The 27886-nt window shown below is 35.8% G+C and overlaps 1 protein-coding gene across 1 annotated transcript in view; it reads right to left on the reverse strand.

Moving 5' to 3' along the window:
- Window positions 1-3016: 3016 nt before the first annotated feature.
- LOC108674935 (high affinity cAMP-specific and IBMX-insensitive 3',5'-cyclic phosphodiesterase 8B) overlaps window positions 3017-27886 on the reverse strand; it is a 45606-nt gene continuing 20736 nt past the window's right edge. The window contains exons 9-20 of the mRNA XM_047880230.1: window positions 27055-27188; window positions 26267-26436; window positions 22280-22402; window positions 15682-15944; window positions 14844-15028; window positions 14326-14525; window positions 13688-13766; window positions 13032-13159; window positions 12439-12590; window positions 10652-10813; window positions 9908-10037; window positions 3017-9108 (exon numbers count right to left, since the gene is read on the reverse strand). Of these exons, the coding sequence (XP_047736186.1) occupies window positions 8912-9108; window positions 9908-10037; window positions 10652-10813; window positions 12439-12590; window positions 13032-13159; window positions 13688-13766; window positions 14326-14525; window positions 14844-15028; window positions 15682-15944; window positions 22280-22402; window positions 26267-26436; window positions 27055-27188 (1923 nt within the window). The 3' untranslated portion in view covers window positions 3017-8911. The remainder of the gene's footprint in view (window positions 9109-9907; window positions 10038-10651; window positions 10814-12438; window positions 12591-13031; window positions 13160-13687; window positions 13767-14325; window positions 14526-14843; window positions 15029-15681; window positions 15945-22279; window positions 22403-26266; window positions 26437-27054; window positions 27189-27886) is intronic.

The raw sequence follows: 27886 nt of genomic DNA on the forward strand, positions 1-27886 counted from the left end.
ACATTGACAAATATACACGGCAAACTGTTTAAACGTTGTTAAGGCGTCAGCAAACTTCATTTCTTTTATAAATGTTACGAACTTGTTCAGTCGGAACTAATTGATGACAGATGTTGTGTTTTGGCGAGAGCTTAAAAAATAATTGGCTCGTGGCCGAGGAAAATTTAATTGATTTGCGGTAGCTATATACGAAACACATAACGGTATATTTTTGTGTCAGAAACTGGCGATCATTTTCTGGACTAATAACAACAGGTTTGCCTCAAATGTAAATTTTTTTCAATTGAAAAGATGTGATTAAGTCGACGTAAAAACAGAAAAATTCAATTTTCACCAGAAAATACGTCAAGTAAGCTTATGTTGATTGATTCACATCTGCAAATGGACACGATCGCGTTCAATGCCAGTTTTTATTACAACACTTCTTTTTAACTTCACTACTTGTTTGTCTGTCTGTATGCTACAAATCTTATAATCGAAATTTAACACACTTCTACTTATCCTATCGATCTGAAATTTTGCACACTTGCGTTAAGTTTGAGACAATGCATGAATCAAATGATAATATAAATGATTTTAAAAAAATATTTTTTTAATATTAAAAATATTAAAAAAATAATTTTATCAGCTACACATCTTATAACTGATATTTGACACACTTTTACCCACTTTTACCTGTCCAATTGATCTGAAATTTTGCACACAGTCGAACAATAAACTACATCCGCAAAAATGAGTTTCTCATGGGTCAACCTTATACTAGTTCAACCATGACTATGATGACGTTTGCTCCGCCGAAACGTATATTTCAGCGCGGGTCGTATTTTTTTCATTCAGATAGTTTGTTAACTTCCTGTCCTTGTTAGATTACCTCACTTGAAAATTTTATGATATATTTGTCTAATACGCAAATAAAAATTAAGAGTTGTTACTTTTAAATTAATTGTAAATGTGTATTGATGACCTTACCCGTGTGTTACTTAATGATGACCTCACCCTTAAATGACCTCACTCAGGTCATGTGTCACACATGTATATGACAACAGCTGCTGATTTTTAAGAATTTCATAGCCGCCGGCAAACACAACTTATTTGACGCTGTTGATTTTTAGATCGTTCAAGAGCAGTTATTTGAGGAAGTTTTTCGATCTCTCCTAACTGGCTAGATTTCTCTTCATAGTTTTTACAAATAACAGGTGATTACTTGAATTGCCGCAGTTGTGTCAATGACGTAATGATCTTCCTCAACATGTACGGTTCCTCTTCATATATTTTTTTCGTATGTAGGTCTGTAATAGCTAACCAAGCATCGAGAGTCAAGACGGAAGGACAGAGCAGGTATGTCAACTTCAGTCTGCAGGGAAACAATGCCAATCGTTCGTGGCGCACCAAAGTTTAGGATCAAAAAGAATTATCCGTTAAATCCAACTTGGCAGGAAATTTCTGTAAAGCAGGCGTATAAAGGGTTGATTCATCATCAAGTTTTGCTAGAATGTTGGCATAACAAAAATATGAAGGAAATACCTCGAAGCGTCCCAGTAATGGAGATGACATGTCACCATGTGCTTGAAGTAGTTCATCCTGCGAATAATGTGACACACATTAAGGTGCTTGCACACGGGGACAGTGCAGGCGGCAAGTAGATCTGGCAAATGTCGGCCGCTTGGTGACTATCCGGCGAGTAAGCTTATTAGACACGAGGACAGTATAATGTGCCGATATCTTCTCATTCGCGCCCGCCAGTGCGTCGTTAGAACCCGTCCGTCGAATGAGGTCTGTGAAAATGGATAGTGGGATCACCTTCAGTAACTCGAGCCTGTAAGTTGTTGTTAGACTCTTTATTCTAGCCCTTAAAAATGCAACGTCGGGAACAACTAAACCCTGACTAATAAAGTAATAAGGTCTTCTTTCAGTTTCAAAATGCTCGTTTCTCTCAACATTTTGTTGGAGTAACCAGCATGGCGAACATTCCACATTAGTTCATATTTTTGGAATATTTCAAAGAACAATTGAACATAGTCTGGACTCCACTTTGTTAGGTTCTTCTTAGAACCATTCTCGTTCGAAAGAGCCAAGATTCACTTGACCCAAGATGCTTTACAAGAACGGTACAGATGCTCTCACCATGGCTGAATCAGCTCAACTGGCCGCTTGTCGGTTCGGCGAAGAAAACAACACATCGTTGTCCCTCTCAGCCGCGTCTCGGGCAAATGCCACTGAAGCGGCTGAACCCCTCCCTATACACGAGGCCAATAGTGTGGACAGTTCAAGCTGCAGATCAACTGGCGGCCAGTACTGTCCCCGTGTATAGGCACCTATAACAAGCTGGTGACATAAAGTCAAAAACTTGCATTAAAGATCGCGTCAATTACTTAGTTCTGGGATGAATTCGCGGTCACATCGCAAACCTGTAAAATGTTTGCATTTCTCCAAGTTGCGATAAATGCATTTCGGTTTAAATGACGGCTAATTTAAACGTTTATTTGACTGCAACATCACTGCTGCCCTCATTTCAGTGGTAAAGTTGATAGATCAAATCAAACGCAATTATTGTGTCAAATTTTGAAACATGACTATGAAGGTCAAAATTAAAATGGTTCCGAAACCTTGTGTTTTTTAATGGCAGAACGAAGCGTTTCAATTAACGTCTTGTACACGACCACACGACGCTCTATCGATCGCGTCTCCATAGCTACTGAAATTGCTGTCTCTAGACGAGCAGATACCCTCACTCTTAACCTCTCATGCAATAAGTCCGGCAGCTATCTCAAACAGTCGTCAGTTATGGAAAGATCAGGTCAGATCGCTTGTGGAATCAAGTCACGAAAAGTACGGGAATCGGCAACAGACCATGGGCCTACTTATTCGGTGCCGACACTTTTATTCTAATATAATTCCCACCTCACATGCTGTGCCCTTCAAATCATCCATACTTCCCTACCGGACTCTGTCGGACTTGCAAGAAGAGAGCTATTTTTTACTATAATCTTTAGATGCAGGCAAAGAATACACAAGATGGAGCATAGTGTTCTGTACATATTCATGTACGTGGCACACAACCTAACATAGCACTCACGTGTAAATGATACCAGTAATGTGTGCAATTATCGCCATATACAGAGTTTAAGCGAATAAAATTGTTTGAAGCGCCTGACATAAATGGCTGTTAGCGTTAAAAATATTACACTTCACATATAGACACGAAACGACATTGAGGATAAAATCAGACTGTAATTGGTATTTCTACAAATACAAAAATTAAAGACAAATTACCATAAACAAAATTCCTGTCTACCATGCAGCAATGACGAGCGGCTGGCCTTACAATGATCTGGTACTGAGTATGCAATTGAACACTCTGCTAGTTGGATGACAAACTACATTGTGTTGAAATACTGTGAAAGAATATGCGTTATTTACACGAAAAAAATAACTTAGATTTTAAAGAAAATATCTGAAATAATTAGCAGAAAATTGACTGTTCAGATTAAAAAATAATCTCTAGACGTACGGCAAATGAAATCAGAAACTTAAACCGAAGATTAGCCAGGCTGATAAGAAGTTCAAGAATGGAGTCACTCATTGAGCATAGAAAACATATAGTAACCTGTCTCGATCTTAAATGTGGAACAACTAATGTAGCGCTAATATGATTGATAAGAGAATAAACAGCGGCTAGTGTACATAAGCGATGAAGTAGATAAATATACGATGATGAAGGCACAGAGCGCTTACTCAAAATCAGTTCAATACACTAATATCAGGGATCATTCACAACATCAGAATTGACTCACTGAATTGGCGACACAATAGTATTTTCCGTGCACTTTATGGAATACACAGTCAACAAGAACAATGGTTCTGCTAGTATTAACACCTTTTTTCGACATCTAAACCCTGGAAAAGTCAAACATTGTGGGTAAGACGAACGTACATTCTATTTTTCATGCCTGGTTCGGTACAACGATAATTTGACAAAAGAAAGAATCACTTGACAGAGTTCATAGACTTATATTTTATATTTAGACATCTAGACACACCATAAGTTCCATCCAGGAAAGAAGAAGATGATGGAAGAAAAGGTTACACACAAAATGGAGCCAGCTCCAAACTACACTTAGGCACAAATTTATAGAAGACGTTTCCCACAAAACCTATAATACATCATAGAATGAGATTAATTCACACGATAAGCTTTATAAAGTTAGAAGATATAGATATTCTCCGATGATACAAGGTTACGAAGGAACTCTACTCACTAAAATGTCTGTCATTAACGATCGTCTAAATAACAAATGCTTAACATCAACAATCTATCTACGAGTAGAAATTCAATTGAGTTGAAGAATATAGAAAATCTGATATTAATTAAGTACCACAAATAACTACTCATTAGGTGCAACCCCAGACTATTGAAGGACGTGATAGAAAAAGGTTACTTGTCATTGCAGTTGATCGCCGACTGCATGCAAGTAGACAATTCGCCTTTTTTCATTATGTGTACAGATTCATGAACAACACAAAATAGAAATTTTATCAATCATAAACTTTGCCATACACGTATTCGTAACTATGTTCCTAACCCACGTGTAGGAACAACACATAGCAGGTGTGGGAACCCACGACGAGTAGCGAGTGTGGAACAAGAATAAGTAGAGGGAAAACCCCTACCATTAATGCCGTCACTAAAAAATTAACTGCAACTGGAAAGAGTTAAAAAAGTGCTCCTAATTTGGCATTGTCTATACTCGTATAATATTGCACAGGAAAAGTTAGAAGCACATTATTGTTAATTAATTAAGTAAATTATAATCACTTCATATTCCAACGCGGTGTAGCGCTCCTATAGCTACAATATGTAAAAAAACCTGCGTCACATACGAATGAATAACTTTGGCATGGTAAATCAGTGCGCAGCGGAGTTGCTAAACTCGTGCGCTTGCAGTGGCTTGTTCGTTAACAAATACATACTAACTCACTAACAAATTAAGTCTGAAGTTAACATCGATATTGTCGACCAGAATTCATCTACCACCGGGGCGAATCTGGCCGTAAAATGCAGAACCGCAAGCTCTTGCGCTGCTCGAAGGCGACATACAAACACCGTCACTCTCATCAACAACCAGAAAGATTACATGGTACGAGAAAAAAAATGAGGGCGAGAAGAAATGAAGTTTTGTTTTATTCATTTTGAGTGCAAATTCAGTCTAATCTAGTCCATTTACCTACGCATAACAACGTCGAGAATAAAATTGCTGGCGGCTCTCAAGAAGACACTGAAAGTCGGAGACATCAGGTAACATGTGTTCAGCTACGCCTGCATAGAAGTAACATCACATCAAAGCTTTGCAGGATCAGCCACGGTAAGTATCATTTAAGTGGTTTGTACGGCAACTACTTGAGACGTATGCGAGTGCTACGTACTCGTACTGTATCTACACATTATAGGATACACGTAACAACAAATCCCTCATACAAAGAACTGAGCAAACACTGTACGAAATAACGGCGAAAAAACTGTCTGACCGGCCACCAGGTGAAAATAAACCGTTTCCCCGTTTTTCACGAATGTGAATTCTTGTGTTACATTAGAAAAACGGCGACATAGAGTTTAATTTCCCGGGCAGGCCGGTCACTAAAATACGCGTCAGGCCGTTCTACGTTTTCGAACAGTGCGACCATATCACCCTGACAATGCTACCTCGATCTTTCTGAAAATTAGGCAACGGAAATAATCTGTTGGAACAGATAAAGTCAACTTCAAACTATCGTTTCAAAAAGAATTCAATCCAGTTTACTATAGGATGCTGACTTGCTGAGGCAATTTACGCAGTGAATGTATCATTTGTGTTGCATTTAAATAGATCAATATTCCTGTGATTGAACAGAGCATTGATATATGCGCACTCCAACGCAGCTAGATTGAAAGTTTCATTTTGGCACTAACATATTTGTTAATATTCTGAAGAACACACCTCGATTGAAATCAGTATACAATCATCCAAAAAACATTTCACTGTAAATGTTAAAGTAACAATTAAAAAATTACGGCTGTTGCCGGCTTAAGGGACACAAGATTTCGCGATGACTTTCCGTGAAGTGGTACAATTTGCACCAAGAATATCTATTTATCATTAATTTCACTAGTGTAATAACACTTCGTCAACAACGTTGAGTAGCTTAATTAGAAAGGTACATTGATAGAAAGAGATTGGCAAGATAACAGCTATTAAATTATTACATTATGAATATTTATACACAGTAATAACAATTTGAAAAGAGCACCGAAACGTGGCTCAGTCCCAAAATTGTCTTCTAGCCTATTGATTGTTTTGGATAGTATCTTGATACAATGGTTCAATAGCATATAGTGCTGTATGTCTAGCATTAGTTAAAACGTAAAGTTACTTATATGGCATCATAGGTAATCATAAGTTGGGTCGTAACAATGCTAGTGTCCAGTGTCGGTCATATTTGCAAGACGTATACGCGCAGCACAGAGAAGAAGAAATCCACTGACAAGCGTCAATGACGTGGAGGGTGAAACTAGCACAATAATAGTAAGAGTGATAAATTAAAGACAATAATCATAAGAGTGATAAATTAGAGACAATAATTGTAAGAGTGATAAATTAAAGAATTGCTCGTGAAATAAGGAACCATTGCCGCGGTTTTACTTTGTCTTCGAAGGCTTCATTCATATGGAATAAGGATCTTCATAAGCGGCAATAGTGAATAAATGCGGGACTGAAAGATTTTATTTGTCTACTCAAAAAAAAAAAAAAAAAACATTCAAAGCAATAAATGATTTGCTGCTAAAAATTATGTGAACGGCTTATGCATGCCACTTACATATATCGTAAATTTGGTAATTTATTCCGATACAGCAACTAAATAATTGTTAATAAATGGTAAGAAATTAGAACATGGCACGCATTTTCCGGAAACGTCTTAGTATCATTAAATAATAGCATTGTTCGTGCATGACATTAATTGCAAAACTATGGGAGCAAGGAACCACTACTTTGTACGAAGTTCTAATATATTTAGGTACCTTGGATTACGTCTATATAAGCATGAAATGCTTCGGTCAAATGAAAGCCATTTTCTCAGGAAATAATACAGATGTGAGTTGGAAGATTCTCGTCTATCAAGAATAAATAAACTATCCCCGAGCTAATATCAGTTTGCTCTCTTACTCTTGGGTTTCGACGCTCAGAATCGCATAAAATACGTAATTTTTTCAAAAATTTTAATAACAATAATCCTGAGCAAATAGTAACCCATAGAAAAATTTAATAATTAAATTTTGAACTGTAGGTAATGAAAGCTGAAGCGGTTGGTAACTGGATGTAGAATGGTAATTAGCATCAGTGATGAGAGCGATAAATAAATGTGCTGCTTTGTACTCAAAAAACCTAAGCTACGTAAGTTTGGCCACGATGTTTGATTTAAAAAATGCTTTAGCACTACGATAGTTGGCATCATCGAATTAAATCAACTTCTCATTCGTCAAATTAACAAATGACATGCAAATGTCAGAAATATTATTACAGTAAAACTTTTTTATTTAAAACAGCCGCTTAAAAAAATAAAAATATCTTCTGTTGGAGGCTTTATTCATCCGTCATCAGTGAAAGTTGTCTTAGAAATGAAAAAATCCTTGGAAGCTCCTGCCTATCATTCAAACCTAATTAGAGGCCATCAAAAATCATTTAAAATGTTGAAAGTCATGTAGGCATTTTAATCATTGTCTTTTCGAGTGAACGACGACGTTAAGTAATCCGTTCATGGCACATAAATATACGGAGACAAGATGGCATTTAAAAACATACACTGTAAATATAAAGTTGCAGCACCAGGGCGAAAGCATACCTGAAGGAGGACCAGCAGAAATGGTCTTCTAAATGCAATGGTTGATATGAAGACGAAGGCTAAAATTCGGTTGAGTAAATCAATTCAACCCCAACTGTTTTCTACTTCCCGTTTCTACAGGAATGAAACTAACTTTAGAATACAGCAAATGAAGAAACAAATAATTGCACCAGAAGATACACAAAAAAGTTTATTCTACACAAACTCCAGACTACATTGCATGTCTAGACGCTCAATTTACATAAAATGCAAGAACACTGTGCAAGGCTTTACTAAAAAGAACTAAGAGTGCTGAATTTAAAGCACGAATCGCCCACATAAGCAAAGTTAAAAACATTGTTATTGAAGACGACTTGGAAAACACGTTGATATTATCTCTATACTAAGAGACAACTTACCATACTTAGGCTTCTGATAGTAAAAAATTATTCAAGAATAATTATTAAATAGTTTAAAGTGTGCTCAGTTCTCGACACTAATGATCATTGAGTTAATCATCACAGCGAGGTAAGTTAACTAGTGTGATGATTACAGCAGTAAATCATCATCTATTTATCATTGTGTAGCACGAGCATTCATCAGTTTGGTGTTAATTCTTTGTACGTTCACAAGATTTTCCTCTTGCTACTTAACACACTTCAGTTTATGCTTCAGTTGAAACCTTTGAGCTTATAATAAAGATTAGTTTGATACGATGTAAGAACATTAAGAATAGTCATTAAAGGATCTTAAACATTCAGTGAAATTTCACACGTGCCTTCACCGCGCGTCGATGACTGCGTATTCATTAGTAACACCAAAACAGAGCTGAACAAGGCGTCATATTATGAAAAATAGTTAGTTAGAAGTCCGTGACTCGGTCAGCCAATCACTGACGGCTTTTCTAGCTAAACCCACCAATCACAAACGCGAAATCAGCCGCCACGCGTACTTAGTCAGCTTCGTGTACCTAGGTCGCTCCGTGAACGTTAAGCGAGTTTCGACAGTACGCCTCCTGTACGAGAAGTTAGTTCGAAAAACCCCAGTTTCGCAGTTCTTATTCTTTTTTATCGGGGGTTGTGCGGGGATCGAGGGGTTCGAGTTCCTCTTCCTCCTCCTTGAGGGGAGTTGTGGCGGTGCCACCAGAGGGAGGACAGTTGGCACTCTGGCACTCCTGTTCTTCCCTCTGCCGCTCCTGCCAGTAGTCGTAGTTTGAGCGCAGGTGCGCCATGCACTCGGGGATGTCCGCGAGGGCTGCCAATGTTAACAAAAATGTTTAATTATTTAATTATTTGAAATTACTGGAAAAAACAACATGCGGTTTAAGATACGCTACAACTGCATCGGTGTCGTTCCACTGATGGAAGCTTTGCTGATGTGATGGTATACCAGAGCGCGTATTCAAATGATGAAAACTATTGATAATTCTTTAAAATTGCATAAAAAGACTAAGAGGTTGCACATACGCAACAGCTGCTTCGGTTTCGTTCCACTGATGCAAGCCTAGGTGACTTAAGATGCCAATGAGTTCCGCTGACTAAAGATATTAGAATAAGTTTAAAAACACAAAGATAATGATCGATAAAAACAGGCTATATAATGAAATATTCAAAATAATATTGCGTTCTTACGGACTCAATCGCATAGTTATTTAAAAATGAATAAATTTGCATAGTGGATACTACTCAATCAGTAAGCGTCTGATTTTATCCAGCTAATTTCTAAGTACCATCCGGCCATATGTTCTATAAACTCAGGTTCAGTATAACCTGCTCATCCCTTATGTATATCAGAGACAGGAAGTTTAGCTGATCAGTTCGCACTCAGATTTTAAAAGCAAAGACAACGAGAAGTAAATTCATTATATATTCACTGAAAACGTTTCGGAAACCAGTTCCATTATAAGCTCCATCCACGTTTTCAATGACGATTTGGTGAATTTGCTTGCCATTTGCTTAGCTTTTAAATTTTTGCTGAAATTGCAATTAATAATTTCACACGGATATTTTAAATAATTGTTAATACTTGAGATTTAAAAACACTCGTCACTGACCATCCCAGGCTTCGAACATGTCGGAGATAAAGAAGTCGATGAAGCCGATCTGGGACTTGGGTATAGAGCACGTGGCGCGGTCGAACTGAGGCATCACGATCGGCAAGTTCAGTCGCTTCTCTTCTTGTGTCTACGAAACAAAGTTCATTAAAATTTCATCATAAACTCGAAATTTGTTAACAGAATCTCTGGTAATGCAATGGGAGTGTTCTGGTAATTTAAAAAGTGGCAATGACAGTCGTATGAAAGTTTACTGTACCAATATTGTCAATGTAATAAACTGAAAAATTTTCAGTCGCTTTTCTTCTTGTGTCTACGGAACAAAACTCATCAAAATTTCATCATTAACTAGAAATTTGTTAACAGAACCTCTGGTAATTTAAAAAGTGGCAATGACAGTCGTATGAAAAGTTTACTGTAATAATATTATCACTGAATGCATTGAAATAAATTCCAGCACAACGTGTAATCACGATTCCAACGATACGACCATACACGTTTACCAAAATTTAAAGGCTCTAAAAATGCTCGTAAAAACAGAATTACGCTCGCAAAAAATAGCAAGCACTGAGCATACTACTTGCGAGAATTATTACTAAAAATAGTGAGCAGTAAGAAACATACTAGTGAGAATTATTGCAATATATAATTATTAATATAAATTATTATTACAATATATATAATTATTACTATATATATATAATTATTACTATACAAAAAAATAGCAAGCAGTTAGCAGCCTACCTGAGAGAAGTACTCGTTGGCGATGCGATGGCCCCACTCCCGACAAAGGTTGAGGGGGCGCAGCGGGTTGCTGATGTCAGCACATTTAATCAGCATACGACGCATGATCTGCTGGTTCTCTACCGTGCTCAGCTGGGCCACGTTTAGCGTCTCACCCACCGTCTTGTTAGCATTAAAATATTTATAAATAAACAAATGAATGAATATTCAATTCAAGATTACGATAAATTAATTATCATCTATTAAAAATTTAAATCGATTAAATATATTATCATTAAAATATTTATAAATAAACTAATAAATAATGTTCGATTCAAGAATAGTATAGGCCACGTTTAGCGTCTCACCCACCGTCTTGTTAGCATTAAAATATTTATAAATAAACAAATGAATGAATATTCATTTCAAGATTACGATAAATTAATTATCATCTATTAAAAATTTAAATCGAATAAATATATTATCATTAAAATACTAATAAATAAATGTTCGATTCAAGAATAGTATAGGCCACGTTTGGCGTCTCACCCACCGTCTTGTTAGCATTAGAATATTAATAAATAAACAAATGAATGAATGTTCGATTCAATAATACTATAAATTCGATTAAATATGTTATCCTTAAAATTACAATAAATAAATGAATTCGATTGATTTAAGAATAGAATAAATCTGACTAGAGATGTCATCATTAGAATATTAATTAATAAATAAATGAAAATCGGACAAAAAAGAAAATAAAATATATTAAAAAAGGTGTTTTACCAATTATAATAAATAGATATTATATCAAAGAATACAATAAATTAAATTGAATAGATTATCATGACAATATTATTAAATTAATAAATTTTTGATTAAATATGTTTTAATAATATTAATTAACAAATAAATGTTAGACTGAGAAGCACAGTCTGTTGTGCTTCTGTTGTGCTTTAATCAATATATTTGATTAAAGATTTTATCATTATATTATAATAATTAGAATATGTTTAAAAAATTATTTTCTATTGAAGAATACTTTCTTCTGAACAGTAGTAGTACTGGCATAACAAGATTTTATATCGACATTATAAATAAGGCATTAAAATTTCAAACAGCAGCAACCGCATTCAAATAAAAACATGCAACTACCAAGAATAAGTTAAGCAAGGGAATGCGTTAATTTTAGGTTAAGAAAAAAAGTGGCTCTAAAAATCAGTAAAATACTTACTTATAATCTATATTGAATATTACAGCTAAATAGGTACCTAATATATGTATATTATGTTTACATCAAGAATGTGTCACGAAATTCACAATCAGAGTCAAATAAGATAGGTAAAAATTGTCTGAATCGTAAAATAATGCCCAAATTTAATTGAAATTTACCTCAATGATTGGTCAACCGATACACTCTAAGGATATTGAAACTAACATTTAACTTACTTAACAAGTGATCACATTTTAATATAAAGAAGTGTGAACCACCCGCCACTGAGATGACCGAGAGGTTAAAAGATATATGAACTACAAAAAATAGTATTAGATAAAATCTTACTTCGAAATAACTTAATTTTTCTTCACTGAAACTTGAGTTTATATTTAGTGGGTTCTTAGCAACTAGCGCTGTTATATTAAAACTCGCTTAAATACGCGTAGCTGCCTAAGTATAAGTAGCAGCCAATTTCTCGTCTGTTATTTGTGGTTCTAGCTCAAAATTCCGTCATTTATTGGCTGATGAAGCTACAAACTCATAACCATTTTTAGATATAACGGTTCTTTAATTTTTATAGGAAGCTACTCACCTCGAACTGGCCATTTTCGTCGCGCGTCATTGAGCATTTGTCGAGCATGTTGACGAACTTGCTAAGATGTTCGAAATGTTTGGTCATGTCAGTAGCCAGGACCATGTCGACGACGCTCTTGCGCACCTCTTTGTAGGTGTCGCGGTCAAGTCCTGAGTGAAAGTCATTCGGCAGAGTGAAAGTCATTGTACGGAAGAGAAAAAGTCATTCGGCAATTGGAACACAAATTTTCACACAAGGCGTTGAAAAAACTCATCTTTTTATAATTTTTGTAAATGTAAACGTAGCAGGGTAAACACACAAAAAATAAAAATTGTTTAGCCTTCAAAAAAGTTTTAAACCGGTTCTAAATTAGAGAATTTTACAACGAAGATAACACTTAGTAGCGATATAAATTAAAGAAGAAAAATTTAATATTCAGAGATATTTCCAATGGCTACTAAACTGCGTATAGCCACACAACTTAAAATATCTACTAATTTGGAGGAGGATTTAAACCTAGCGACACGTTGGTCTTACTGACCGTTGTAAATGTTGACCCGAGCATTATTTCCAGATAATTTAATTTTAAACGATGCGCTGGTGTCACTGACCGTTGTAAATGTTGACCCGAGCGTCAGTGTGCGTAAGTTTAAACGAGAGCGCCGAGTGATGAGACTCCAGCACGCTCGTGTCGTTATATAAGATGGCCAGTTCGTTGTTGGTGTTGCATAGGAATGCACTGCAAATAAATTCATTCCCATAAGCCAAAATACGTTTAAAATAAGACATAATTTTATATTGATTAAATTTGATTCGTACAATTTATCGGTGAATTCACCAATTCACATGAGAAAAGCAACCGGCCCAAAGAATGCTCTCCCTTATATGGTAACGTAGACATTCATAAGAAGTACGCAGTGTAACTGTACTCATTAGTAACGGTTTAGCAGTACGCAAATGCTTTGAATTATATTATATATAAAGTAGATAGCCGAGTGTACTTTTACAATTTGTAATTAGGTGTGATAACAATCAGCACTTGAATATTTTCGTTTCAAATAAAGGCCAAAAAATTTGGCACTCTATCACGAAAATACGCATAAAATCCGAAGAATCAGTACCACTAAATGACAGATTATTCTGTCACCCTAAACAATAAAAATTTTTTTTAGAGTGGGCAAGGCTAACTTGTACTTTCAGAACCGCTCGATGACACTTTACTGTCCCCCTGAATAATGTAAAGCAATCTAGAGTAATTAAGACTAACCTATTCTTGCCAGGATGGTCTACGTCGTGCACAACCGCGGCGATCATTGAAGCCGCCACGTCTAGGGGGTCTAGCAGCCCTATAACGCAGAAAAGTTATGTTCAAAAGTAACTTATGTATAAATGGAAATAAAATAATAATTTAATTCACGTATTAAGATGAGAAATTTATCTTGAGATTGAAATTATCCATCGATAGAAATATTGTTTGTCGAGCGACACCATATGTGAGGTCACAAAATAGAGATAAAGATGCTCTAGATGATGAACATATTATTGTTTAAATATTAGAAAGAAACAAGCCGAAATTAATCGTCGATGCTTCCACGAATGAATTTCATCTGATACGTAACAAAATGGATCTAAAGAAACATGGCGTAAACTCTCAATCGAAGAAAATATAACTCAGTGCTCACTGCAGTGAGTGACAGAGAGCGCATTTTCTCGTCGACGAAAACGTGAAGTCACGGACGGACAGACAGACGGACGGACGGACGAACATTGCAAGCATAATAGTGCATTTTTTCCATAAATGAGAAAATGAGCAAAAAAGAAAGTTATAAGCAGATATGAAGACAGATTTCACATAGAAGTAATATTTGCAATAAAATACGCAAACAAACAAATTACAAATCCTACCTGCGATACGAGGTCTCTGCAGGAAGTAGGTAGTAGCATGCAGCACATCTGCAGCGTGGGTGGAGTTGTGGTAAGAGTTGTCTGAGTGGTAGTTAGCCTCGATGAGGGTTAACCAGTTCTGTAGGGTCTGTTCATCGCAATTCAGGGTAGCGGGGACGTTCATTTGGCACATCAGGCTCAGGCCTAGCCATACCAGAGGCCTAGTGTAGAAATGGATTGAGTATAAAAGTTTTTCATGGTTTTAAAACCATAATATAACGGTTTTTCATGGTTTTAAAACCATAAAAACCGTTATATTGCAGTTATCGTGGCTAAGTTAGTAGTTCACAAAATATGAACATTCAAATGGTCACAAAACATTTATATCTCTAAGTTTAGCTTTCAATCTTGACTCAAGCAGGTGATCAGCGTTCATATGTTCACCTTTTTTAGGTGATCGGCGTTCATATGTTCACCTTTTTTAGCTGACTGGCGTTCATATATTCACCTTTCCCTGTTTATTGAATCCACGCACTCACCTTTTCTCTGTGAGTTGCTCAAGACGCAACACGTCGAAGCTCCACGCGTTGTCTGTAGCGAGCAGCTCGACGATCTCGCCAGCCGCGGGCTGCGGTAAACTCGCCAGACTGGGGCGGGTTGACTGGTGTCTGGTGCCGTGGTCACTGCTGCTCCGTCTGCCTGATGTCAGCGGTGTCGGAGAATGCTGTGAATATCAATATATATTTATGAATATATGATTAATATACGTATGGAAATATACATATATTATAGGAATATAATAGAAACTTACACAAAAAAAGTCCTGAAAAACACATTTAGTCTGACGAATAAACTCATCCAAAATAATTCACATTGCCTGAAAAAACTTATTCGGTAAAATACACGTATCCTAAAAAATAGTGCTATCCTGAAAAATACACATTTTTAGGGATATATACATATTCATCATGATAAATGCATTTATCCTGAAAGTTTCAACTTCGTAGAAAATTTCAGCTTCCTCCATAACTTGAGAGAACAATTTTTTGGGAAATGCTTAAACCTGATCAACGAAATAATTGGTAAATAATCTATAACGGCCTATGATAGTCCCAATCGGTTAAATCCTTGGAAAACACAGATAATATCACTGTAGTTCACTAAAGGTAAATACCAGTTTAATCTCTGACTATTCTGAACAGTGAATTACGGGTTAATTTCCACGGAACAAACTATACCGAATGGGTAAATCGTAAAAATTTTAATACAGCTTTCGATGTTACATGGTTCATAATCGTAGATTAATTCAATGGCTTGCATGGTAAACTTGACTTCATTATATGTATATTCAATTGGAAAAAAAGTCGCATGACTCACCGATAGTAGAGCGCCCAACAAGTCTGTCGCCACGGGATCGGCAGACACAGATTTAGGAGCTTCATTGCTGGACACAAGCTGAGGAGAATAAAGTTCTTTGGATCGCAATATCTCGAGGACTTTCTCTAGTGCCTGGGACACGTAGACGGGGGAGTTCTCCTGGGCAGCTGTAATAATGCTGATCACGCGCGTGATTGGGGCCTCGATTGTCATGGCGTGGAGCTTTACTAGTGATTGCCGGCGTGCTGGGTTGTGGGGACCGCCTGTGGAATGTGACATGCAGGAAAATGTCTGTGAATTTGAGGGAATTTAAAAATGGGAAAAAAACGGTCGGACCGGCGTTTTGGTGACCGGTCGCAATGTGAAATAAAGTTATTTCGCCATTTTTTTCAAGTTAACATGTGAAATGCGATCCATCGTGGCCGAATTTCACGGGACGGGCAGCCACTGAAACTACGGTCTGTTTTTTTTTTGATCGGTGTGTGTGCCACACTCAAAAATTGAATAAGTGAATATTGGGAAAATAGTGATCAGCTTTCATCAATTTAGACCTCTGATCTCTCAACTTAGATCTCTGCAAGAGCAGGGATCGGGCAAAGCAATAATTAAGATATTTTGCCGAGCTAAACTGGGTTAAGATGACCCACTCAGGAGCAAAAAGTGAAAACCTATTTCGACCAAGTTTTGCTAATTTCTCTGATGAACACTGGCAGTGGTTTGTACAACTTAACGGTGTTTTAGAACAATATCGTTCAAAAAACCGAAACCAAAATTAAATGAAAACGAATAACCTTCACGTATCAGAATGTGGAGAGTTGTAGGAGGCTTACGAGCAATTGAAACCAAAAGGCAGAAAACACAAATGAAGATAAGAATCTTAGTTATTAAATTGATTTCATTGATTATTAATTATATTGCAGCCTCTTGTTTGAAAACTCAAGTTTAGGGATGAATCATAATGCGAGATTAAGAAAAAAAGTACATTAAGAGCAGCAAAGTTTTAGATAGCTGAGATTAAGATAAATAAAACATTTTTATATGACTTTTGAATGTGAAAATTACATAGAAAGATTTTGTTCGAGCGAAAAATGCATGTCTGTCTTCAATGAAATGAGAAAAAACACAACAAAAACGGATTAACTTCTTTTAAATACGTGCTTCACATGTCTATTGCTTTTTATACATAAAAAATATAAATCAAATAAATAGGAGCATAAACTGCGCTACGAGTTCACTGGTGACAGATAGAGGTTAAAGAATTTATTTTTTAAATTTAGCAGGAAAACTTCAAATTTAATTACAATAGAGAACACAAACGGCGAACTTCAAAGTGCGTTTTTATTTAAACCAGACAGGACGGTGCAGGGAATGACTGAGTAAAATACATTCATCAGAAAACACCGAAACATTTTTTTCATGTTGATGGGTTTTAAGAAATGTCCTGTCGACATGAAGACCACGAGCCAGTAAACCCGGGTTGTCCGCTTTTGAACACTCTGAAATAAAATGTTTCAACACATTGTTTCTTTCTACAAAAAAATGGTTTATTTACTCACGGCCGGACTCAACTCTTTAGAAATTGCGAGCATGATAAAACATAATTGAACACTACCAGGAATATAAAACAAGCGACGACCAACCAAATTAATTTGCCGATTCCATACGAGAATATATATGAAAAGATGTAGTTATAGTTAGAATAAAATATAATAAATTATATGGATATGAATGACCTATTTCAAAGAGCAAAGTTACTGGGAATGTCTGTATTTTTTAAAATTTATTGTTTTTAAAATCGTTTATACTACAAATAACGGTCTAAAAACAATCTAAATTGTGCATAATTGAAATAATGTAAAACAGAGGAAAGGATGTTGCATAAGACAAGCGGTCCAATACACAAAGTTGAACAAAAAGAGGGAACGAGACGTGAACAATTAGGAGCTGAAACATGTTATATATATATAGACAATCAACATTTTACATGATATAAATTACAACAATCACCACACGACTTAGCCACAAACACAAACAAGACACGAAAGTCAGAGCAAAACATTATTTTTTCTTGTAAACACAGCAAATTTCTCCAAATGAGTTTTATGCAAACATTGGTTGTAAATTTTATAATCATTTACCGGAAACGCATTTTAATATCCGACCTCAATACCTACTGTACATGAAGACTACTTAACGAAAAAATAATTCAGCTGGCACGCTACACAAATAAACATTCATGTTCGTAGATACCAGCAAATAGAATTTATTACACTAAGCTAACTTAAATCAAAAGAGCTTCGCAGATAGAAGACAAAAGAGCGGTTAAATTTTACCTATAAATCAACTTTTGTACAACGGAAATCGTTCAACAGAATTCCAGAATTTCGAATGAAGGTTTTGGTCTGCAATATTCCTCCAAATAATTGCAAGGAAATATATCCGGTTTGAAGTTGTGAGAGCAATACAAATAAACACATCCTCGGTAGATCGTTCAACATGCGCGCTTAATAATGTTGACAAACAATATGAATTGACATAAGTTAAAAAAAAAATCTCGTGCAAAAAAATACACGAGAATCTATTGAACCGTAATTGACAACCAAAAACTCACATCGGACACTCGTTGTGTAGAAATAACAAACTATTTATATTGTGATACATCAATAAAATATCAAATATTAGAGAAATGCACATGTATTCACGATCCTCGAATTACGAGAACTGAGACGAGTGAAAATGCTACGAGTCTTGAGTGCAGTCATGCAACACGCTTACTTATCTCAGTACCCTTAGTTGCTTCATTAACCTTCGTCCTTCTTATCTAATTTCATTTTCCGGTACATAACAAGTTCGACATTTTTTGCGTTCACTTTTGATGGAAACTTCTGACGCCAATTACAGCGCATAACTCCGTTAAATTTCAATATTTTCCTTAAGGGGAGCGTCTACCCTAAAATTGAAAATTTTCACTTATTCGGTTTTTATACTCATTTTAAAGCTGACATTCTGCCCTATCCAATGGTACCACTGCCATATCTGTACGTTGATTTATGATTTCACGACATTTCATGAAAGGGGGGCGGGTGGGGGAGTTCTTTAAGTAATTAGATAGGAACTAATTAGCTGCTGAGCTCTTTAAATATAGTGTCTACTCTAGTTGTGCTGCAGTTACGTGTTTAGTCTCATCTTAAAGCTGACATTCTGAGCTATCCAACGGTACCATTACCATCTCTGCACGTTGATTTGTACGTTCACGACACTTCATGAAAGGGGGGCGGGGGGAGAGTTATTTCAGTAATTATATAGGAGCTAATTCGCTGCCCAGCACTACAAATACAGTGTTTCTATGAGGTGTAGCTCAGTGTGCCTCCGGGCTTTGTAGGGAGAGGCACGCATGTAGTTGCTCCCATCATCCTTGAGTGGAATCAAGCTCCAGAAACGTTTAGTTTGGTATCTATGCTACATTGAGAGGATGAACATTTTGTAGATGAAGACCTCAAGCATCGAATGATATGTGTCTCGATGTTGTAGCTTGGAAATCCTAGGACTAGATCCATTTCTTCAGTACCCCTTATTATAGCCGTTTTCTAAGAATTTCACGTTTTCTTTCATTTTTTTCAAAAAATTCACACGAACAAAATGCGAGTTTTTTTCCATTTTACATATTTGTACCAAGTTTCAGAGTGATCCGACTGTAAATAGCCGAGATAATTTTTAGGGTAGACGCTCCCCTTAACAAACTTTTCCATTCACATTTCAACGCTTTAAATCTTATTTATTATTTATAATAGTGCAGAGGCACTCTTTAAATCCTCTGTGCGTTTTAAATTAAAACGGGAAAATTTAGCGACTTTTCCAACGTTAATTTTTGAATGAACGCCCCATCATGATGCAACCTACTACATTGCCAGCTCAGGAGTGCGATGGAAAAGATGAGTATGAATGGATAGGAGAAGAAAACGGTAGTTTCTCGCGGCTTTTCACGATAATGCACAGTAAATACCTTAAAATATATTCAATAAGAAAAATATATTTATGAAGACTTAAACATCACACCACATTACAATCCTAGATCAGCACACATGTTGATTTTCTTCTGGATGTTCTTGTTAGCAGTTTTGAATAAATATTTTGTTTTCGTCTGTAGACCAAATATTGGCATAACCTGAGAGATTATTTCTTCATAAGGTAACTTACCGAGTGTACGAGTACATATAAATAAAGCAATTTTGATGGATTGTGTCGTGTAGGAAACCAAATTTAACTTCCCTATACAAATTAAAGTACAAAGCTAAAGCTCATTTAATTCGTTAATTCAAAGCAGAACTTCAATCACTCACAAAGAAAATCTGATACCGTCACATATTCACTTTTAAAACAGTCGTAAGTAGTAAAAAATTATGTAAAATTGGCACAACTATAAAAATTCTGTAATAATCTTGTTAATATTAAATTTTACATTTTCATTTCAGAGAAAAATGCATGTCAGGAGCCTCGTCCTTTAGTACGGAAAATATGTAATCATACCGCATTATCCATGAGCAAACCAAGGCCACTTAACACTTACATTGTCTACAAAAGATGCACAGGAATTCTGTAAAACAAGGAATGCGCACAGATTTCACGCATTGAAAATTTAGCTGAAGTTTTCACACTGCAATCACAAGCTGATTATTGAAAATAATTTAAAACCAAGTTCTTTCAAAACCTTTCTCCTGATTATCTTGAAATTTGATTTTTTTAAAGAATTTCGCATAGTGTCGGAGCAAATTACCTAGTCGAGCTTTTTAAATTAGGTAACACCATTTGCACGCGGATTACAATATATAAATAAATTATAAAGGAACACTCAACACTAACGATAATTTTAAGGTATGAATGGACCATATAATTGTCACCCAGAAAATATGTGTCATATTGTCCAAATAGTGACCGCAAGAGCAATAGTGATATGGTATAGTATAGTATAAAATATAAATAGTGACCGCAAGAGCAAACGTTGCACTGATATGCCCTATAGCCGGACTAACTGGGTCAGGATGATCCACAAAAATCTAAGAGGTGTATCGCTATTTGGAAAAAATCTCGCTAATTTTTCAGAGTGAACAATAAATGTTTACAGAAGCCTTAGACGATAAATACAAACAAGCGACAAATCTGAAGACTATAACAACATCGACCATTCAACGACGATGATAATTAAATCATCAGGCGCAAGTTAATGATGCAAATGTTATTTTGTTTAAGTACTTATATCATTAGTCTGCTTAAATCGCAAGTTCACAAGGAATTTAAAAGCAAAGAAAACGCCAAGAAAATTCACCATATCGATATTGAAAACGTTTCGGAGTCCAGCTCCATCATCAGTTCGACTAAACTAAAAAATAAAATCACTTTAAAAGTCAAAATTCAAAGACAGACATAAAACCTAAACAAGACCTAACATTATATCGAAATAAACAGGACTAGTTATGAACAACTTAGTCCTAGGGGTACGACAAGAATATAAAATACAAGCTCATATAATCTGGAAATAGTAAATTGCTAGGATTTTATATTCTTGTCGTCCCCCTAGGACTAAGTTGTTCATAACTAGTCCTGTTTATTTCGATATAATGTTAGGTCTTGTTTAGGTTGTATGTCTGTCTTTGAATTTTGACTTTTGAAGTGATTTTATTCATTTTAGTTTAGTCGAAATGATGATGGAGCTGGACTCCGAAACGTTTTCAATATCGATATGGTGAATTTTCTTGGCGTTTTCTTTGCTTTTAAATTCCTTATTTTGTTTATTGATGCAGTCAACATTAATAAGCGGTCACTAACTTGCAATCACGTATCTAAGATCTGATAGCTATCATTCGTAACGCATTTTTAGCTGGTATGGAGTAATTTTTTAACTAAAAACATCAAGTTTTTAAGCAAAAAGTTCAATCATTCTTTTAACACGGATAAGTATGCAACAAACTCAGGTAGTGAATAAAAATTTTTAATGAATCAATGACGAACTCAAGTGTATTCTACGTCAGTTGGCTTCTTTACGATTGACCTGAACTCAAAGAGTCTTATAAAAAGTTAACAAGATGAAAAAAAGAAGCAGGAAGTTGTAAAAGAATTTAGTGTGCAGATACAAACAATAATTTAAAAAACTAAGTCGAGCGAAATTACAAACAGGTGCAGAAAGTAAAGATAGTTGATAATGAGTACGATAAAGGAAGAAGTAAAATACCGTGAAGAAAAAAAGCCAATCCAATTTTGAGGATACAGATAAGATGGTAATACTTTCTTGAGGATGCAGATATGCAAATATGGCGTTACCCTCTTGAGGATATAGATAAAGATAAGAAAAGATGGCTATACCCTCTTGTTGTACAGATAAGAAAAGATGGCGATACCCTCTTGTGGGTACAGATAAGAAAAGATAGCAACATACCCTGAAGATAGCCGTCCCTAAGGAGGGAAGGTTTGAGGTACAGATAAGTCTTGAGGATACAGATAAGAAAAGATAGCAACATACCCTGAAGATAGCCGTCCCTAAGAAGGGAAGGTTTGAGGTACAGATAAGTCTTGAGGATACAGATAAGAAAAGATAGCAACATACCCTGAAGATAGCCGTCCCTAAGGAGGGAAGGTTTGAGGCTGAAGCTGAAGCAGTCTTTGTCGACAGGAGCGCTCAGTACGGCGCGTCTAGACGCTTCATCTTCTTCCGCATCAACGAAGAGCCCTGCGACGCCCCTCAGTTTTATGGCTACGTCACACTTTATGGCTACGTCAAAATTTATGGTTACGTCATAATTTATGGCTACGTCACACTTTATGGTTAAGTCAACCTATATCGCTATACCATACTTTATGGTTGTCAACCTCTTTGGTTACGTCATACTTTATGGTTATGTCAACCTTTATGACTACGTCACACTATATGCTTATGTCAACCTTTATGGCTGCGTCACACTTTATGGCTACGTCATACTTTAGGGTTATGTCAACCTTTATGGCTACGTCACACTATATTTTTATGTCAACTTTTATGGCTACGTCACACTTTATGGCTACGTCATACTTTATGGTAATGTCAACTTTTATGGCTACATCATACTTCATGGTTATGTCAACCTTTATATCTACGTCACACTTTATGGCTACGTCATACTTTATGGTTATGCCAACCTTTATGGCTACGTCACACTTTATGGTTATGTCAACCTTTATGACTACGTCATACTTTATGGCTATGTCAACCTTTATGACTACGGCACTCTTTATGGTTATGTCAACCTTCATGGCTACGCCGTACTTTATGGTTATGTCAACCTTTATGGTTACGTCGTACTTTATGGCTACGCCGTACTTTATGGCTACGCCATACTTTATGGTTATGTCAACCATTATGGCTACGTCACACTTCATGGTTATGTCAACCATTATGGCTACGTCAACCTTCATTGCTACGTCACAATTTCTTGTTATGTCAACCTTTATGGCTACGTCACACTTTATGGTTATGTCAACCTTTATTGATACTTCATACTTTATGGTTATGTCTCTCCTTATGGCTACGTCATACTTCATGGTTATGTCAACCTTTTTGGCTACGTCACACTTTATGGTTATGTCAATCTTTATGGCACAGTCGTACTTTATGTTTATGTCAACCTTTATAGCTACGTCACATTTTATGTTTATGTCAACCTTTATGACTACGTCACACTTTATGGTTATGTCAACCTTTATGGCTACGTCATGCTTTATGGCCATGTCGCCATTTAAGGCAACGTCTTTATTCTTTAATACGTCATAATTGTTAGAAACGTCAACCATCATTTACGGCTACGTCATCATTCTTTGATACGCCACCATTTATGGTCATGACAACATTTACTCGATGTAATTATTTTCGGACCAACTAATTTTTTGCGGCATCCCCATTTCTTTTTACGTCACTCGTCATTTCTTCATCACTATTGACCACGTATAATTCATAGTTTAATGAAACAATAAGCATAATTCTCAGTCACTGACCCAACGTTAAGCTCGGTATAATTCAGCCCAAGCAGCGCACAGTAATAAGTTTTTTCTATACACAACATTAAGCTAGATTAATTCAAGCAGCGTACAATTAATGTATTACACTTATATACAACGTCAAGCTCAATTAATTCAAGAAGCGTACAATAATTTTAATATTTCTAGATCCCAAGTAAAGCTCGAATAATTCAAGCAGCGAACAATAACATATTTTTCTATATGTAGTGCTATTGTAGCTAGTATATATAACCCAGCGTTAGACGTACGTGAGTTGGAAACGTGATCAACCAGGCATATGACGTTGAAATAACGTTACTTATGAAGTTGTTTTTACGAAATCAACTCGTAATGAACGTTTTTTCAGCTTAATGTGGCTGTAGAAGAGTTAGAAAGAATTTCGACTTGAACCGAAAGCGAGCAGAATTGCAGAATTTAATAAGAACCAAAAAATCCACGTAGAGATGTTTATCTTAAGCACCGCTGAACGGGAAAAAATGTTTGGTTCTGATTTAGGAGACAAAATTGGAAAAGTAGCAGAATTTGACGAATAAATTCAAGTAAGATGCAAGGCAAAGACCATCAACAACAAGTGACCACATGTTCTGGCAAAGACCCTAAATATACCATTAGAAAATTTAGAGATGGAATATGTAAGAAAAAAGCAGGGAATTAGAGAGCACAGCTTGAAGAGCACATAACATGCGAAAAAAGAGCCACGTGGTTTTCCTGTAAATTAGTTAACTGGAATATACAATACTTCACAAAATATTTCGCAAAGCAGCGCACATCGTTGTTAGCCAACACGCAAAGTACAGAGAACGACAATTGTGGTCTGAAATGTAAAAAAATATTACTGAAAAATGAAAGATCGTCATCTTATATTTTTCAGTCTTTCTTCGACGACAAATCAAGATGAAAATCTAGTGCAACACTCAAATTTTAGTAAGAAATTCCTATTCCTTAAGGTCGCGTGAAACGCGCATAAAAGTAAACTAGAAATTAATATTTGGAAGCGACGATCAGCCTAAGAATATTCGAAAACTAAATTTTATTAAAGCATTTCAATAGTGACCGGTCAGAATAATTTTAGATAATTTTTACCTAAAAGTGGCGTGATTTACTTATCGAGAAAGTCCACTAAACTTTTACCAATTTTCTTATTTTTATTTTAAACGAAATTTACACACGCGCAAGATCGGTAGACGGAAGGCACGTTCGGTCAGGAAAATACGCTTGACCGGCTTATAAATTTGCCTAAATAGGCTATAAAAACAAATGTATTGATATATTTCTTGGCTAAACTTCATGTCCCGGAATTAATGGATGAGTCTATTACACGAAATTTCTCAGAAATTTAATGCGGGCAAAATGGCCCACAAGTGTCACTTGGCGGCAGAGACAAGGACCTAACCGAACAAATCGACAATTATGTTGATTTAATAAAAAATAATCATAATTCATTCATAATATTTTGTAATGTTCATAATTGGCTGGCAATTATATGTGAAATTATGAAACTCTAGGAATGCCTGATAATTCGAATGTTTACAGGAGGAGCAGAATTCTAAATGTAAATGCAGGCTGGATGATGCAAACAAATAGGATAGAAATTAATTTGAAAATAAAAAATTAATGGATAAGTAGCTTCGAGACATGTTTGAAACATAGGGACAAAAAAAGAACCATTGTACGTTCCCTCGCAGTTCTGAACTTTTTTGTTAGACAACAAGGCAAACAATTCTGCTTTTAAATAACATGGATTATTTCAATTGCTTTTAATCGTATAATGTGAAGAATTTTCTGCATGAGCTTCTCTATCGGTAGCCTTATCAGTTACAAGAAAATAAATGACCAAAATATTGGAGACTTCTCTGTTCAAAATGATGACTTTAATCAAAAGAAATGTTTTTGTGTTCACAAAGACAGCATTGCAGAACAAGATAATGAATGGAATACCTGCCGAAATACGATCAATGTTCTCTTATATGACAATTAAAGAAAATATTATCAAAAATAGTATAGACTATAATCGAAAATTGAGAAAATTGTGTTGAGCCGACTTCGTTTTACTTTAAATATCAGTGACCATTGCATCATCAAGCGATAATTAATAAAGGGAGGAAAATACACATAATAAACAGAATCAAAAGAACAACTACGATCTCAAGAAGTTACGTACGGGGAATGAATATTACAAACGAGGTGAATTCTTACCAAATGGCTAATCTCTGCAGACCAAATGATGTGGGTAAGATCGGCATCATCACTAGGGCCGTAATATCAAAAATGATTACGAGTTCGCCGCTCCGTTAGCCAATAACTAATGGTTTTTCAACTACATCCGCCAATCACAGACGAGAAATCGGCTGCTACGTGTACTTTAAACGCTACGTTTACTTAGGCGGATACGTGTACATAGGCCGCTACAAACTTACGTGTACTAAACCGCTACGTTTACTTTGGCTGCGACGTGTACATGGAGGTTTTAGTTTATTGTAATTTTTGATAGTACGGCCCCAAATAAACATAAAAAATACCTCAAAAAAATACAGATTCTTACCGTCACTGTTCATCGATCTGATGTCGTAAGAAGTTTTTCTGACGCTTTTGATAGAGCCACGTCCGTGGTATACGTCGGAGCTGAAGGTGCCACTGGGTGCCACAGTGGCACTGATGCCACAGCTGCTGTACACTACAAAGTCGCAACTTGTGCCGCTCGCGCTGCCTCTTCTGTAAGTAAGCAACTTTAAACTTGGGTGATAGTAGTTGCTTTAAACTTGGGTGCTTTAAACTTCGTGCTTGCATAAACTTGGTTTAAACTGCTTGGGTGCTTATTATGCAGTGACACAATTGAAGTTGAAAATATCACAACTTTAAATTGGTGACACAACGTCAAATTAGTCACACAACACAACTTTAAATTTAGTAACACAACAGACATGTTTGCTAGCATTGACTTATCGAAAACATTCAACTTCAAACTTGGAAGCAGTTACACAACTTGAAGTTGAAAATAAGACAATTTTAAATTAGCGACACAAGGTCAAATTTGTCACATAACTTTAAATTAGTAAGACAACAGACGAGTTTGCTAGCATTGCCTTTTTTGAAAAAAATACAACTTTAAAGTTGGAAGTTTGTACCAATATATTGTTGAAATTTTCACTTCAATTCTTGCTGAATATACGCGAAAAACTCAGTTGATAGTGTAGAATTTTTAATCTAATTGAAAAGCCATAAATGTTTGGCAATCCTGGAATCTCCGAACGCCAGTAAGTAATAGAGGTAGAAATTCAGTATACATACGAGTTGACCAAAAGCACACCTGGTATAGACAGTACCACACACCTGGTATATACAGGGACCACTTTAGACGGTAACTGTACGAGGTCTCCCGACTTCCTCCTACACACCACGACTCCCTCCCACTCGCGCCCGCGTCGCAGTTGCAGGTTAATTGCTTCAGAAATGTCGAGCCCGACCTGCACCACGGCAATAATATCAAGAATTTATTAATTCCCACATATTTATAATATTATTTAATATTATTAATATTTAAAACTTGCAGCAAAATGTTTAGGCTGACCTGCACGACGGTAATAATATCAAGAATTTATTAATTTAAGCATATTTATGATAATATTATTTAATACTAATAATATTTGAAAATTGCAGCAAAAGGATTGCTTAGCAATGTCGCACGGTCTAGAATAAATAAGACTAAAATTTTAAACTAAAAATAGACTGAAAATTTTTAAGCTATACTTTCACGGTTAATGGCCATTCTAACGCGGCGCATGATGTTAATTCAAGACAAAAATTACTGCAACACGTGGTCATTAATTAATTAACAATTCTCAAATAAATTCATTAATACCTGAAGAAATTAATCTTTATTATCGTAACCGGTGCAGACAATATGGTCTCCCTCGAGGAGAGTCTATCTTCCCAGCAACTGGCATGTCGTTAGGGCACGCACTCTATTGAAATATTTGAAGAATATTTCAATAGATATTAAAATATTTGAAGTGTAAGGTGACAACGTATATTTTAAATAGATTTATGCTTGATAATACTTTATCAAGAATTTATTAGTTACAATTTATATCAATAATACCGTTATTTGACTTGACACGAAGCTGCCTCACATTCGATTTTGTATTACGAAGATTCAACATCC

The sequence above is a fragment of the Hyalella azteca genome, unplaced genomic scaffold (genome assembly GCF_000764305.2).
Source record: "Hyalella azteca isolate HAZT.00-mixed unplaced genomic scaffold, Hazt_2.0.2 contig5032, whole genome shotgun sequence".
Taxonomy (NCBI): Eukaryota; Metazoa; Arthropoda; class Malacostraca; order Amphipoda; family Hyalellidae; genus Hyalella; species Hyalella azteca.